Raw genomic sequence first — 17436 nt, 5'->3', positions numbered from 1 at the left:
CCCAAGGCAGCGCCATACCAACCTATGTTCCAGCCACCGGTGTTGAGCCCTGGGTCTGACATGCTTGAGCAGGAGCCCGAGGACGTGAAGCTGGGCTGCAGGACAAACAGAAGCGGCGTCAGACCAGGCTTCCCTTTAGGAGCGGTCGGACACAACGCACGAGGCCGCAGGCTTACGTATCGGCTGTGGGACACCACAAGGTTAGACGACCGGCCGGGAAAGGGTCCGAAGGGGTTTGGTATTCCCTGAGGCCGAGACTGGGCTTCGAACACGCTGCAGAGCATGGCCAATGTCTGGACGTCCCGGAGTCGGCAGTAGTGAGCCAACCTGGCGGAAGAGATAAGAGGAGAAAAAGTCAAGAGAAGAGACAGAGGAAGGATAACCGTCACCGTTGTGGTGGGCTGCGGACCGAGGGTAGAAGGGAGGATTCTTAATTCCGCCTCACAAAATCGTCAGGATCCAGGGCTTTCTACAGATCCAGCAGCTTGTACTTTGAGTCTGGCTAAATTTGTTTCGGAAAAGAATGTATCCAAGTATTACAAATAAGCTGGATAACCCATGTGACAGCTTCTGGTTGGCGTCCAGGCACGGCTCAGACTCGAGTGTAGCCTCTCCAAGAACTAAGTGGACTAAACTACCATCTGAATGGGGCCATGCATGTGCTCTTGGTCTCCTTGTTCCACGAAGACTCCCTCTTCACTCATAACCTAATGCTACATAAAGGTGCTCAGAACACTGTACCATCACCATGGTGTGGAGAGTTGACAAAAGACACGAAGGTGCAATTCTGAATATGAGCTATTAAATATGAATAACAAGGGATATTTTTACCTTTCACCCACATCCTCGTTGCCCCTTTTAGGACCACTACGCTAGGATGTGAGAGAGCGATCAGAGCAACATGGCCTCTGTGATAGAATGAGACTGATACTTTCCTGCCAAGCAATGTATGGTGGGTTTTTAAATTTTTTTAAAGATTTCATTTATCTGACAGAGAGAGAGGGGAGCACAAGCAGGCAGAGGGAGAAGCAGGCTCTCCTCCACACAGAGAGCCCAATGCAGAACTCGATCCCAGGACCCTGGGGGGGATCATGACCCAAGCCAAAGGCAGATGCCCAACCAGCTGAGCCACTCAGGCACCCCAATGCATGGTGTTTCTTAAAAGTGTTTTCACACCATCATATCTGAGCCTTATGTGGTGTGGCTAGAACAACCATTATCATCCCCCTGCATCACCATGAGGCGACTGAAGCTTCAGCACAGGGCCCAGGTCCAGCCTCAACAAGTAAGTCCAGCAATTCTCCACCTGAAGGCATCAGAGCTTCTCTGTCTCTCTGTCAGGCTCTGAGCCTCACAGTTATGAAGGTTCAAGTGGTTGGACCTCGCGGCAAACCATTTTCACATTGTATTTCCAGCCTGCCACATTTCAGAGCAATAAATCCAACCTTCATAAACTGCCAAGTAGAGTGAAAAACATCATCGCCCTTAAGAAACATGTAAGTCAACATAGAGTTAGGGAATCTGCTCTTGGGGCCAAAAGTCTATAGCACCCCAGAAATTTACCATTTCAAGAGTTCATTCTTCTGTGTTTCAGACTAGTGTGACTTATGGGCTAAGGCATAAATCTCTAAAGGACACATGAATCTCAAATGCTTGTTGTAAATAAAAAATACTGTATACTTCCTTCTGCTGTAAGAATTCAGTTCTGCACAGAAATTACTAAAGCACTAATGGGAAAGAGCTCATATTTTCCCATTTCTCAGACTTCCTCGATGAAAACACTGGAAAGGTTTACAGACCTAAAATTTACATCACTTGTTTTCCTCACTTCTAGCTCTCAAAACCTACAGAGACTCCAGCAGCTGTCGCCCAAATGGATGTCGAGCCCAGGGCGTTTCCAAATCTGGGTCAGACTTGGGACCAAGGCAAAGATCCGTAGCGACTGTAGCCAGCGACCAAACCTGGAACAGATCGAAGACAAACACTCGAAGTCAGACTGGTGAGGACAGGACCAGGAAGCATGAAAGAACCCTACCTCTCCTCCACACACAGCCTACAGCCTTGCTGCTCTGAGGGCAACAGAAACTGGGAACATCAGGGCCCCTTCCAGACACACTGAAGCAAAATATGCATTTTAACAAGATTCTCTGGGGACTGTAATGCCCGAGAAACGCTAGTCTTAAAAACTTTTATTAAGCAAACGTCAAAGAAATGACACCACATGTTAACCTCAGTGGGTTGTCTCAAGTGACTTCGTTTGTTGCCTCATTAGTGAACAGGCAGGGAAAGGGGGGGATAAAGCATTCCTTATCGCATTTCAGATCTGTCCTTTGCCCAAGTAATGGGAAACTTTGTTGCTTTCATCACAGAAGTTTCAGCATACTCTTAAAACTAAAGAAAAATAGGCCAGGACAAAATAGACTTGACTTTCTTTTTGTTGACATCAAATCTGAGGAATATCTTCAAACCTGAACTCTCACAGGGCTTGGGGTCATCAAGTAGAAACTAATATCCATTAGGTATCTATTAAAGCCAAGATTTAGCACACACTATATTAAATACATCACGCCGTCAGCAGAGGCTCCTTCCCTCCACACTTTTAAAAATGGAGTATTACTGGGAAATCTTTCTTAGTGGCAGTACATTATTGCATGCCCACTAACTGAAAAACACTAGACTAGACTCTGTGAGAAACCTGAAAGGAAGAAAATACAGAGTTTAATCAAGGAGTCAATAATCTAAGAAAAAAGAACAACAAAAATACTGAAAAAGGGTAGAGAAACACCTCAAATATACAGTAAAAACCTATTAAATTAGGTGGCACTAATATACTCAAACACGCAAGTATCGATTAAGATAAGAATCACAAGGTTTCTTTTCATCTCTCTAACCAGTGACCTGCCTGAATGGTTGCTGGGAGAAGTTAATGTCTTTCTGGGATGGGAGAGGATGTTTACTACCCTGACAATTTAGGGATGTTACTTCCTCGGATTAGAAAAAGAGAGAGAGGGGCAGCTGGGTGGCTCAGTGGGTTAAAGCCTCTGCCTTCGGCTCAGGTCATGATCCCAGAGTCCTGGGATCGAGCCCTGCATCGGGCTCTCTGCTCAGCGGGGGGACCTGCTTCCCCCTCTCTCTCTGCCTGACTCTCTGCCTACTTGTGATCTCTGTCAAATAAATAAAAATAAAATCTTAAAAAAAGAGAGAGAGAGATTTCTTTCGTTTGAGAGAGAGACAGAACACAGGAGGGGCAAAGGAGAAGGAGAGAGAATCTCAAGCAGACATCCCCACCCAACACGCACCGCTGAGCGTGGAGCCTGGCACAGGGCTCGACCTCACAACCCTGAGATCATGACCTAAACCAGAACCAAGAGTCAGAAGCTTAACCAATCAAGCCACCAGGAGCCCCCTTACGTCCTCACTTTTAATGCACATTTTTAAAATGGCTCTAATAGGAATAGTGGACACTTGGGTTTATTTCTACAACTTTTTGCATTACAGTAGACTCATCATCATCAACATATGCATAAAAAAGAACCAGAAAATATTCTTCAAGCATTTGCACCGATGCCATTTCTGTCCCTTTACAAGTACCATGCCACTAATGACCACGATAATTACAGGAACAGAGTGGCGACTATCCCATACGTTGGATATTTGCCATCTAGCAGATACAGATATGGGAGTTTCACATATATGACCTTATTTCTTCCTCACTGGTACTAGAATCAGGACTATTTCATATTCAAGGAAACTGAGGTTCAGAAAGATTAAGTGTTGCCCAGGATCACAAAACTTTTTTTTTTTTTTAAGTAGGCTTCACACCCAGCATGGAGCCCAACGTGGGACTTAAAATCATGACTCAGAGATTAAGACCTGAGCTGAGATCAAAAGTTGGATGCTTAACCGACCGAGCCGGCCAGGAGCCCCTTAAAGATTTTATTTTTAAATAATCTTTACACCCAACATGAGGATTGAACTTACAACCCCACGGTCAAGAGTCATATGCTCTACTGATTGAGCCAGCCAGGCCCCTCCTTGAAATAAAACATTAAAAAAAAAAAAGATTCATTGATTGATTTGAGAAATAGAGAGAGAGAAAGCACCAGCAGGAGAGGCAGAGGAAGAGGAGGAAGAAAATCTGAAGCAGATTCCATGTTGAACTCAGAGCCCAAAAGGGGGCTTGATCTCATGACCCTGAGATCACAACCTGAGCCGAAACCAAAAGTTAGATGCCCAACTGACTGTACCACCCAGGCACCCCTGAAACAAAGCATCTTTAAAAGCATGAAAACCCCAGCAAAACAGAATTGACAGTGCAAATGGCAAAGGCACAGATACCCACATTTATGTGTATAATAATCACCATGGTACAGAGTAAAAGAGAAATGTAATAAAAAAATTATCAATAGGTGCTTTAGGATCTTCTCAACTAAGCTCTAATAAGAAAAAGACCCAGAGTGGGGTGCTTGGCTGGCTCAGTTGGAAGAGCATGCAACTCTTAATCTCGGGGTCATGAGTTCAAGCCCCACACTGGGGGTAAGATTACTTAAATAAAAAAAAATTTTTTTTAAGAGAGAGAGAAAACCCAAAGGATTTAGAAAGCTACTCTAGCCCTGTAGTTGGGCAAAAAATATGGTAGAGAAATTGCAAAATAGGAAGCACTCCTTGAAAGGTCACTAAACCAAAATTATGAAGTAAAAATGATCAGCTCAAAAAGAAAACTCCAGATGGGCATGATAAGGGATGTGCAAACCTGGACAAGGTCCTTCCTTCCAACAAGCAAGGCAGAAGTGGCATTCTTCTGGCATGTTTCTTGAATATCATTCACATTTAATCTGAAATGTAAAAAGAATTTAAGAGTTTCTTTCTGGTCTCACCTCCTAAATCAGTGACCCCTGATTTAACAAACTAAAAGTTGCTCCTTTCATTGTCACCCAAAATGTTTTATCTACGTTAGCCTTAAGCTTCACCCTTCAAGTCACATAATGGAGAAAAAGCTTACCTACAGTTCAGGCTGCAGGTTCGCGCCCGGGGAAGATGAAATTGTTCACCTCTCTAAAGTCAGGACGGGAAGCCAGCCCTGAACGATAATTTAGCAACGAGCTTTTCTGTGGATTTCCCCACACTTAAGGGTTGAATAAAAAGGAATTTAAATATGTGCAACACTGTGGTTTCTAACACAAAGAGTGGTGTGCTGTGTACATATTACAAAATAAACACTTTTTGTTATCTGTTCAGTTCAAGAACAAGGGTGACCGCAGGGCAGCCTCTATACGCCTGGCACTGGCCTCCCAACTCCCTTCAACCAAAGTGGCTCTGCTTTTAACTGTTTTACATATCGGTATGGAAAGCAGAATTCTGAGGCTCTTCACAAGATATCTGTGCCTCCCCCCACCACACATCTAATATAATCCCCTCCCTTTAATTACAGGTGATACCAGTGAATATTGATGGGCTATCACACCCAAGATTAGATTATTAATCCGTCCACTCTGAATGTGTCGAGAGATTATTTTAGGTGGGCCGGACCTAATCAGATGAGACCTTAGAAAGAAAGTGAAGCATCAGAGAGAAACTCCTACTGGTCTTGAAGACGAAAATCACCAAGTTCTAGGTCTTCAAGGAAGTAAATTCCACTAACAACCTGAATGAGCTTGGAAGAGGACTGTAAGCTTTAGATAAGACCACTACATGGCCACCTCTACAGTTTCAGTCAGCTGAGACATGAGCAAGGACCCGGCGGCTAAAGCCATGCCTGGACCCTGACCCACGGAAACCCGAGACAGCAAATGTATGTTAATTTAAGTTGCTAAGTTTGTGGTACCTTGTTATGCAGCAATAGAAAGCTCATATACTGGTCTCCTCCTAAAACTTCTGAAGAAAAGGTTCCAACCCTTACCTTTTTTTTTTTTAATTTAAGAGAGAGAGAGAGAGAGACAGAGAGTGTGCGTGGTTGGGTGCGGGAAGGCAGAGGGGCAGGGAGAGGGAGACAGAAAATCTCAGGGAGGCTCCATGTCCAGCACGGAGCCCGACACAAGGCTTGAACTCACAACCCTGAGATCACAATCTGAACAGAAATCAAGAGCTGATCGCCTAACTGACTGAGCCACCCAAGCGCCCCAAAAGGTTTCCAAAACTTCAAGAAAAAAAGAAAGGAAGCCACGTGGATTATGATGTGTGATAACACGGCAGACTTACATGTACAGTTCCCCCAGGGATTTGTGAACAGGAAGAAGGCACGCAGTGTCCTGGATGATAACTTTTCCGGCAGCCTTGATCGGTCGATTGCCAGAGTCTGACCCCTCACGCTTGCTTTTCCATCTCCTGGATTTCTGGGGGAGATGACGAGATATAACTAATGGGGACTCTGATGAATGGAAATCTATAGTTGCAGAGCACATCAGAGTTGGGTCATTGGTTATTTGCAGAGACTTTGCATTACATCATGCCCACAATTACATGAATCAGCATCTGTAGGAAATAAAAGGATGGCAGAGGGCATTGAGTTGTTGGTTCCAAAATCCTAACAGGAAAATATGCACCTACTGCAGGGCTACATACATTGTGCAGGTGCCCAAAAATAGATACCTTGGATCTAGAATTTAAAAAAAGAAAAGAAAAGAAAAAGAATGAACAGCAGGTAAATAAGTTAGTAAAGACCACAAAATTGTGGAAGAAGAGCAACTTTTAAGGTTGGGATTAGCCTTAGGGTCAAAGTTCTTGCTTGAAACTAATCAAAGTTTTTTTTCTTCTCAGACAGCTTTAATAGGGTTTGTGGAAAATTTAATTCAGACACAGCAGTGTGGGCTCTGCAAACCTTAATCTGTGGCAGGCAGACCGAGAAACGGAGCAGCTCAAGGAGAATTACCCGGTTTTTCCTGGCAGACTTGAATTACTTCTAAAAGGGATCATTTTAGAATGTCAAAAATACTTGAGCGGAGGTACCTGGGTAATGGACATGGGAGACCATGAGCAACTGGCCGATTTCCCCAGGGCACCCCCTACAAAGGAGCCCTGTGTGTGGGAAATGAGAGATGTCCTGGAAAGGGAGCATTATCAGGATAGCCCCATCTGGTATCCTCAAAATGACAAGCAGCCGAGGAAACAACATTTTACTTTATTTTATTGCTGGAAGTTAAAAGGGGGCCCACCAAAGTGGCTCAACTCAGGGGGGAGGTGACATACTTATTAACAAAGTGGCTAAGGAAGGGGTCTGCAATCAGGAGGCAGAAAACCAAGGTGTGTGGGTCTTATTACCACCTGTGCTGGTTCAGTGTGACCCTGGGCGAGCTTCTTATTTGCTATGAACTTAGTCTCATGTCCTCTTTGCTCGCTGAGAACTATGCCTCACGATGAGCTCCATTCCGATCTTGCAAGTTTAATAAGGCCACAATGGAAGGGTGAGAGTGCAGACCAAAAACGTGCAATTAAAAAATCTGTAATGATTATAAATGTATTATAAGCCTTCAGGAATTTAGATTAGACCATTACTTAGGTTACTCACAAATAATTGATTATTGGCAAGTGATTTTTATACAACTGCTCTTCCATTCATGAGTCATGGTCTGTATTTAGTAGTTTCTGACCAGCGATGTCTGGTCTAATCCCCAAAGATGCCCAATGCATGTAGCTTCCTATGGGCTCCATAAGTGTTATGGAACCGACTAGATCCAGGACACCTGGACTTGGATCGTGGTGGGTAAAGGTTGGCTGAGGATGTAAACTGTTTATCATAATTTGTAAATACATGTGCTACATTATCCATTTGGAACTCTGACCCAGTTGATCTTTGGCAGCAACTGAGTTTCTCTGTGATCTTGATTCATACACATCGTTACTATCAATCTAAGAGAAGCCTCAGCTACTACGTCCAGCAGCCCTTTGATTCTCGATTTGTGTGGGCTAGTTTCTAAAGAATTTGTACCCACTCACAAAAATACTAGCTTTGGAGCCACAGATATCCTGACAAGGACGCAATACAGGGAGAATGGGCTGAAGAGTAAACCGCCTGTCAGAACGGGCTGGAGCCAGGCAGCATTAACCGACCCAAGACAGATGTCGCCCATGTGCGTGAGATCATTTGACATGACTGGCTGGAGGTAGGGTACTTTTGTGGGCATCTACTGGGCAGTGACAGGAACAGCACAGTGTGGTGAACTGGAACAGGGAGGGTGTTAGGTACACAAACTTTTTTTATCCAGATTTCAGGAGTTTAAAAATTCCAGGAAACAGCACCCATAGATCCCACATTAATTGAATACCTCAAATGAGATTTAGGGTACTGGATTAAAAAAGAAAGAAACAAACAAGAGGAAAAGATGGACACTAAAAAGATTCCACCTGGAATGGAGCATGATCCATGTCGTTGGTTTTCTGTGCTGGGTGGAAGGCGTCTAAAACACTGTTCCAGGCAGATACTCGGGCTCGTTGTTTATAAGAGAAAATGAGCGGCGTCCGAAGAACCGGCCACTTCACCACAGCTCCACGTAACTCTCCGTGGAAATAAATGGAGGCCTCATGAGGGATGGGGTCTGCTACCTTTCAGGCCACACAGAAAACCACCACAATTTCCCGTCTTTTTAAGAAAACTTAATGAAAACAGAATATTAAGGCCCATGTGCCAAAAGTGGTCCCTTCGCCTATAGACTAGCTCATTTAAAAATGTTTTTCCCTAGCAGACGTGTGTTATTTCTGAAAGTGATCACTTCAGAATGCCAAATGGACTTGAGCAGAAGGACCTGGGTAACACGGAACATGGAAGATCGTGAGCAACTGTCCCATCTCCCCACAGCCTCACCTTCAAATGGCCACAGAGGGTCCTCTGTGCAGGAAATGAGGGATGTCCTGGACGCAAGTCCAAGCGCATAAATGTTTGACTTAGGCTTTACAGATTTGTCTGTTATTATGAACAACACAAGCTCCCGCTCTGGGATGTTCCCTCACTGCGAGTGTGGCCATCACCACAGCTCCCTGAAAGAGGGGCTGCTGCTTCCGTTTGACAAATGACGATGTGAGTCTTACTTGAGGCCACACTCCTAAGAGCTGAGATTTGAACACAGGCTGTCAGGCTGCTAAGCCCATCCTTATTAACCTGCTCTTGAGTGCCTGATTTTGGATTTAAAAGGAAAAAAAAGAAGCCCCAAGACTAAGCTACTTGTTACTATGTGAACTTCCCACCTTTAAATGCATCCATCTCCGCATAGGAGATCAACATCTGATGGGAGTGAGGCCTGTTGACACCCCAGGCTCTCCAGTTACTGCTCATTTCACTTCTCTGCCAAGAACCCCGAGTACCATGAGCCGAGCCAGAGCCGCAGGCTAAACACCAGCAGAGACAAGAGGCGGCCATGGCTACTGGCTTCACATGGGGGCTCCCCGGGCTCAGCCCCAGATGCTATATTGCAGGCCAGACTCAGACCCTCACTCTGTTTCATCCCCTTTCTGGGAGTGGGAGGGGTAGGCACGTTCAGAGGGAAGAGAACAGAGTCCAAAGAGATGCCTTAGGACTCTTCCCTCTGCCCCTCTGGGGTCCTTGGTTACAGAGATGGGGAGGAAAAAAACCCGCGTGAGTCAACAGGTACTTGATGAAAATATCGACAGTGGTCTTGGACAACCTTCTGTAACCGCCCTTCACTGAACTATAGAAATTGTAGTCCGGATTTCCTGGGACTTGCCTGGCAACTTCTTGAGATGGCAGGCTTCTAGCTGGTTCCCCTGATCCGTTCTGATGTGCAGGCGATGTGTGGTGGGAACTCACTCAGTTGCCTCTGAGCCTGTAACAGGACATCTGCCGGCACTGGGTGGGTCTGAGTACAGCTGCCGCCAGGCCTCAAACTATAAGAGCAATTACGGGACCGCACTGCACACTCATCTAATCCAGCAAGGAGCGAGTGCAAAATGTTATCAAAAATCTGTAAGGAGCCATAAAAAAGAGTCTCGTTTTTTCTATTTAGTGGTTGGTGGTTTTTAAATAGGAAGTGCCGCCCCTGCAGACCAGGGGAGTCACCCAGTATGCCAGGCTAGTGACCGTGTACCCTGGGGACGCAGATACAGCCAATCTGCCTACGTACGTAAAGACACGCTCAGTCTCCGAGCAGATGTCAGAGCCTTAGGTCCTCGCTGCTCCCAAAGGAGCACAGGTAACTTCCTTGCAGCAAAAAGGGTTCATATTCCATCCACACTTCCCCAAGACTTCTTCTTCCCTTACATCTTGCTGGTGATTGGAGGAATCCCTCATCTGTGCCACTGTCAGGTGACAACATGCGGAAAACAGAGACACACCAGGCTGAGGAGTGGCCGAGCGTTCCCGGTGAGGGGCGGGCACTCTGGCCTGACAGCCCCCGAAACCTCCCGCATTGCTCTAGTCCCGCTCTGACGGGCTTCGAGGGGGACACTTTTCTGTGCAGTAGGCTCGGTCCCTCTGGGAGGCAAAGGGCCCGCGTTTCTCTTAGGTCTTCTCAATGCCCCATCCCAGAAAACACCCCTGCCCCACAGATTTCATAAGCAGGGATTGAGGAAGAGAGACAAAACGAGACAGACAATTATCACATGATGAGCACCAGAATACTCCTCTGAACATACCAAGAAGGCGTTCATGGACTCATAGGAAGGAGGACAGGGAGGAAAGGACTGGGAGAGGTGGGGGCGGGGGGAGGCATTGGAGCGAATAGCACTGAATGACAACCAATATAGCCAGCTTGCGACTGTACCACCAGTGTGACTGCTACAATCGGAGGCAACATCAATGCCAATAAATGGGTTAAATGTAAAACAGCCCAAGAATAAGCCACCAACTGCTTCGCAGCAACCCCACCAACAATGCATAATCAGCAGAGTGGGCAGTGAGTCAACGTGAGTTCCTATTTCAATAGCAGCAGGAGGAGAGACTTCTGGAAATCACTGGAAATCCAGCAGTCAGGTTGGCTGGGACAGGCTTTTGGAGGGATGGCGGCCACGATGGCCGCTCCACCTGCAAGCTGTCAGCAGCAGTGGTACGTGCTAGTCAGGGCTCCTGATTTCAACTGGTTTTGATATGAAAAGGCTATAAGGACTCTTCCCCCACCAAATTTTTTACACCAAATGAAATTTACACAAAAGGCACAAGGCTGCCTTTCACAGCCCGAGGCCACCTTGGCACTAGTGAAACATGAAGGGGGTGGGAGAGGAAGACAGAAGAGGGGGGATGGCCAACAGGAATGAGGAAGAGAGAAAGAAAAGGAAGAGAGGATGTCCACAGCAGAGGTTTCATTGCAGTGCAAAATACTGTTGGTAAGGGGAAAAAAAAAATTGTTCCAGAAAGTTCCCGAAGGATTAAAAACTAGCTTATGCATCATGCCAATGAAGCAGGTGAGCACTTCCCTCTTTAAACTAGACCAAGACGATAAAAACAGAGAGACAAAATGGTGGAAGCCTCTTCTATCTTCCTCTGCTTCACCCCATGCCAAAGGTAGGCTTTTGAAAGCTCCAGGAAATGATACAAATACTCCAAATGAAATCAGGTGAGCAAAAGGCTTACAGTTGGGGTTCTTTCCAAGAAACCCAGTGTCTGGCTTCATTTTCAAAGAAGCCCGTTCACCATCCTTAACGGTCTCAGTATTCGCCCATTAGAAACTGGATGAAAAGAGGAGGAAGTCCTTGGGGCCTGACTCCCAAGAACGAAAAATTTATTGTGCTGGTCCTGAAAACCAGCCAGCCTGTCCCTCAGGTTCCTCAAAGCCAGGCAGGTGGCATTTTATTCTTGGGCCTTTGGGCAGACAGGATTAGTCAAGGAGAGCATTTGCACAGCGCACAGTACCGGGAAGTCGTTAATTGCTTGTATGGACCAACGTCGCCGGGCAGAGCGAGGAGACATCTGTGCGTGAAAACGTTACACCCAGGAGGAGGGAAGAAAAACACCAAGAAAATTAAAAGGGAAAAATATAGAATAAAATGAAAGCTTCCCACACATCTGATGGATTAAAAGGTACCACAATACACTGCAAAACTGGGTTTGCATGACTACCAATCCGAACTTAAACACAGCAGTATCTGAACGCCCTCACCTCCCTCCCGACCCATCGCACTCCGAACCCAGCTTCAGTGTCTTCGTTCTTCAGCTCAAAATGCATTTCAAGATATAAGGAGGCTGAGCTCAAGCTTAGGATTCTCTAGGGAGGATCCCAGGGCAAGTAGAGAGATGGGTGGAGGGTCTCCCCTTTCCATCAAGAGCATACGTATGTGCGAGAAGATTCTCATTCCGAAAAAGGTAGAAACTGTTTCTGGTGTGTGGTTTGGGGGGCACTGGGGAAACTGGGAGCCTTGACCTCAGGGCCACAGGTCTATTTTCGGAGTGATGGGTAAGCAAGCACACACGGGAAATGGAGGGAAAGAGGGAGCGAGGCTGAAGAGCTGCCCTCCCGAGGGCACTCACTAATAGCATGAGTGCGAAACTGGGGCGGAAAAGCACTGTCGATGGAAATCAGAAATTATTCTATTAACTTCAAGACCGCCTCAGTTATTTACATTAGAGCTATTTTAGCGACATAAACTGAAGCATGGGTGGAGCTTGCAAAATTTTAGAAATGTTTATAGGCCAAGGCCTAATGTTTATCACAAGTTCTGGGTCCTCTGATTTTGCCCTAGGACTAAACAATATTTCATCAACTATTAATAGTTGGTCCAGTTACCAGATGAATGTTAGCATCTCTCTGGGCTTTCTAACTTCCTGTGAAATTTGATAGTTGGCTTTGGTTGTTGATGTTTTTTTTAGGTCTCTCACATTTTTTAATATTTAGGAACGAACCTTGGAATCCCATCCGGAGAACATTTGGGTGAATATAATAATATGACCTAAGTAGGGCAGGTTAAAAACACATAAAAACAAGAAAACAAACAGTAAAATCCCCAGTGGGTCCATAAAGCTTCTTATAATCTCCAAAACACTCTATAATTACTTCATGCTTTACTTTACATGCTATACTTTAATGCAGTTATATTCTTTTTCCTTTACTCTTACTCATTTAATGATCTCAAGGGTAGAGATCTGAAAGAGAATAAAAATATGTAGGGGGAAAACGGGGGCTGAAAATAAAGACTTAAGCACAAAGAAATGTAGTAATCTAGAATCATTTTGAGAACAAAAGTAATAAAAGTGGTATTATTTGACATGTCAAACTAGATACCTGAGGATAAAAAAATACTCCTTGAGGGATAAAACTATATCGACCTCTAAAAGGAAGGAAGATCGTCTCTATAAGATATCATGGCCATGCTTCATTTCCCTCACTCCCCCAGTCCCCACCTTCTGCCCCATGTAATGGGATGGACATGAACAAGGTTCAAGGAGAGATGAATTTAATTTCAGATTCATCACAAAATGACTCAGTCATTTAACTGCTTATGAGGTTGAACCACATGAAACTTTTTGAGGTTAAAAACAGTCAAGTATCAGTAATTTCATAGGATTTCACCTAATTACTATATGTTACCCACTGAGATGTGCTTCCCTCCCCCAGAGCTTCTAGGGTTCTTACGATGTTCTAGTTCTTGGCCTGTGTGACTGTTAATTCACTGAATTATATGCTTATGATCTGTGAACTTTTCTATATGTATATCACACAGAAATACAAATGTTTCATATAAAATTACCATTAGTGACTACCCGTATTTTATATGTTCAGTCTCTGAAATACAACGTCAAGATCACTTACTATACTAGGTCATCCTAAGGGACTATCATAGCCTGTGGAGAAGCTGTATACTGGGAGTCATCCCAAAGTGAAGTATCACAGTCCTTCCCCTCCTCCCCAGAAGATCTTGTCTGGTAAAAGGTAACTATCTATGTGCTTTTGGTCCCTCTTTATGATTATGGTGTTTATGGCAGACCGAGAAAAACATGAATATAAGGCTGTACAAATGTTTTGGCATTAGGAAAGGTCCCATCATGGAATGGGAGTTATTTTGACTAAGGCATGGCCTTTCTGCACTGTCAGAGTCAAAATGCTAGTCCACCTCTTTTCCCAATCCAAACCCAAGCATGAGTAACACATGACATGACTCAGAGGAGGATTCAGACCTATCTCTTGGCTAAAAGATCTCCTCAGCCTGGCCCTGATGCTGAAGAAAATTCCCCCATTTACCCAACCACGAGTTTGTTTGTTAATAAAATGTCCTTTTATTTTGTCAATAAAATGCCTGCTAGCTTGCTTAGAGGGAAGAAAACCTAAGAATTTTTAATGTAAAGGACTTGGGAAGATATAGGTGTTCCAATAAGGCCAGTGACAGCCAGAGGGGCACAATTCCACCAGAGAGGTGAAGGGGACTACAGAATGGCAATAATCACTGTCTCCATTCAACGGAGTGGTCTTGTCCAAGGTTGGTCCGCCTCAATCAGCTCCTGCTGTCCATTTCAGTCGCATACAAACTCTAAGACTCGACAAGTCAGAGGTGGCCACCTACCAGTGTGGACCAAGGCCAGACACTACATTGCAATCGAAGTGCAGGCACCTCAGACACTAGCTGGAAATTGGGTTTTTATTTAAAATAACTCAACTTTTTAAAAAACACATTCCATCTATAGTCAATCCATCATTTCCCAATTAGTTGGGGACAGCAACAAAGAATTCCTAAGGACTGAGCTGGTTAATAACTCAGTGGTAGCTCTGTTTAAAACATCACTGTCAGTTAAAAGCCAGTTTAAACCAGCCTCTCAGTCTGACAACACAGAGAGAGTTCTTAGCATTCCTACGCTCTGCCAACATTCTCTACATTATCGTCACCAAAGGCTTCTGACAGCTAAATAGCTACATTAGGGATGACGAGTTCTTGAAGAACCCAGGAACACAAGGATGGGTTCTGGGGATTTTCATATAAACTTATCCATTCAGATGGGCACTGGCATAGACATTAAAGCATAAGACCCCTCACAGATCAACTTTAAAACTTCTCACCGCTGTGATGTTCTAAATATCTTGAGATCTCAAGCCTTCAGAAGCTTCCCTTAATTTGCGGACAAACATAAGAACACTAAGGAAGATCTGCAGGTTAATAATTCTACCTGAAACAATGGGAATCACCTTAACAAATGGGGTAACGGGATAGGGTTAAATGGGGAGTGAAGAATATGGATTATAACAGAACCAACCCACCCCTCCACACACAATTCATAATAGTTAAAATCAACTCTAAGGAACAAAGCAAAGGTCCTTCTCGAACAAACCAGTTTTGAAAGTTGAAGACTAAGGGGGATTACTAACTTAGCTGCTGTGCATAGCAGTCAGGGAGACAAAAAACAAGAATCCAGTCGGAATTAGAATCAAAGACCATGGCCTGCTGCTTACCCGCTCCTTGTAGTAGAAGGAGCTGATGGAGACCTGCTCCTTCTCACTGCGAGTGGGGCTCCCACTGTATAAACGAAGGTTCCCAGGGGCTTCTGTGCGGATCTTCATGGGCGCAATCAAGCCAGTATGATAAGCAGACAAGGCTGACAGAGACCTGTGGTTGAAAATGCAGAATTACCCATACTGGCTACAGTCTTCCCATATTTCCAAGTAGTGTTGCTCTTAAGCACATGATGAAAACCAAGAGAAAAGATGGGTAAAATGGGAAAAAAAAAAAGAAAACTCAAAAAAAAAAGAAAAAGAAAAAGACCAAAATGAACTTACAAAACAAAAAAACGCTTTGTCTGCTAAAGCAGAGAATATTTCCAACTGTATACATAGACAATTCAAGAAAATCAGCAAAGTAGTAGAGCAAATAAGTGAATTTAAATAGGAGCCCAATCTATAAAAATCTACTTATTTCTATACATTAGAAACAAACATTTGGAAATAAACATTAAAAATTTTTCATTTACAATAGCATCAAATACCTAGAAACAAATTTAATTTAAAAATGTGCATTGAAAATATAAAATATTGGGGCGCCTGGGTGGCTCAGTGGGTTAAGCCGCTGCCTTCGGCTCAGGTCATGATCTCAGAGTCCTGGGATCGAGTCCCACATCGGGCTCTCTGCTCAGCAGGGAGCCTGCTTCCCTCTCTCTCTCTCTCTGCCTGCCTCTCTGCCTACTTGTGATTTCTCTCTGTCAAATAAATTTAAAAAAAAAAAAAAAAGAAAAGAAAATATAAAATATTGCTGAGAAATTAAAGAAAACCCAAACCAATAGAGACATATATGATGTTAGTTGATTGGAAGTTTCCATTATTATTGTTAAGGTGTCCATTTTCTCCAAATTGATCTAAAGAGTCAACACATTTCCAATTAAAATATGAATAAGCTTTTTTCTATAGAAACCAATAAGCCATTTCATATTTATAAGACTACAAAAGACTTGGAGTAAGCAAGCAATCCTGAAGAATAATAAAGTTGGAGGACACACCTTTGCAAACCTGAAGACTTACTATATAAAAGCTACATTAAGAGTATAATGTTAGGGGTGGCTGGGTGGCTCAGTGGGTTAAGCCTCTGCCTTCGGCTCAGGTCATGATCCCGGGGTCCTGGGATCGAGCCCCGCATCGGGCTCTCTGTTCAGCAGGGAGCCTGCTTCCCTCTCTCTCTCTGCCTGACTCTCTGCCTACTTGTGATCTCTGTCAAACAAATAAATAAATAAATAACATCTTAAAAAAAAAAAGAGAGAGTATAATGTTAGGGGCACCTGGGTGGCTCAGTCATTAAGCATCTGCCTTCAGCTCAGGTAATGATCCCAGGGTCCTGGGATCAAGCCCTTCATCAAGCTCCTTGCTTGGCAGGAAGCCTGCTTTCCCTCTCCCACTCCCCCTGTTCTTGCTTTGTCTCTCTCTGTCAAATAAATAAATTAAATCTTTTTAAAAAAAATTTTTTTAAAGTATAGTATTAGATAGCATCCAACAGTACATTGAAAAGATTATTCACCACGACCAAGTGGAATTTATTCATGGGATGCAAGGTTGGTTCAGCACTCCCAAATCAACAAATGTTAATCAATGCATTAATAAAAGAAAGGACAAGAACCATATGATCCTCTCAGTAGATGCAGAAAAAGCACTTGACAAAGTACAGCATCCTTTCTTGATTAAAACTCTTCACAGAGTAGGGACAGAGTGTACATACCTCAGTATCATAAAAGCCATCTATGAAAAAACCACAGCAAGTATCATTCTCAATGGTAAAAAACTAAGAGCTTTCCCCTAAGGTCAGAACATGGCAGTGATGTCCACTCTCACCACTGCTATTCAACATAGTACTAGAAGTCCTAGCCTCAGCAATCAGACAACAAAAAGAAATAAAAGGCATCTGAATCAGCAAAGAAGTCAAACTCTTACTCTTTGCAGATGATATGATACTTTATGTGGAAAACCCAAGACTCCACCCCAAAACTGCTAGAACTCATACAGGTATTCAGCAAAGTGGCAGGATATGAAATCGATGCACAGACACCAGTTGCATTTCTATACACCAACAATGAGACAGAAGAAAGAAAAA

The 17436-nt window shown here is 44.0% G+C and overlaps 1 protein-coding gene across 2 annotated transcripts in view; it reads right to left on the bottom strand.

Moving 5' to 3' along the window:
* WDR59 (WD repeat domain 59) overlaps window positions 1–17436 on the bottom strand; it is a 93761-nt gene that overhangs the window by 13712 nt on the left and 62613 nt on the right. The window contains exons 18-24 of one of the 2 annotated variants that reach the window (XM_044255729.1): window positions 15318–15471; window positions 11795–11851; window positions 6199–6332; window positions 4754–4835; window positions 1849–1961; window positions 177–327; window positions 23–95 (exon numbers count right to left, since the gene is read on the bottom strand). In XM_044255729.1, the coding sequence (XP_044111664.1) occupies window positions 23–95; window positions 177–327; window positions 1849–1961; window positions 4754–4835; window positions 6199–6332; window positions 11795–11851; window positions 15318–15471 (764 nt within the window). The remainder of the gene's footprint in view (window positions 1–22; window positions 96–176; window positions 328–1848; window positions 1962–4753; window positions 4836–6198; window positions 6333–11794; window positions 11852–15317; window positions 15472–17436) is intronic. The other variant, XM_044255730.1, reaches the window with a different exon arrangement.

The sequence above is a fragment of the Neovison vison genome, chromosome 7 (assembly GCF_020171115.1).
Source record: "Neovison vison isolate M4711 chromosome 7, ASM_NN_V1, whole genome shotgun sequence".
In the NCBI taxonomy this organism is placed as follows: Eukaryota; Metazoa; Chordata; class Mammalia; order Carnivora; family Mustelidae; genus Neogale; species Neogale vison.
The sequence above is the reverse complement of the archived record's forward strand: the minus strand, read 5'-3'. Positions and strand labels throughout refer to the sequence as shown.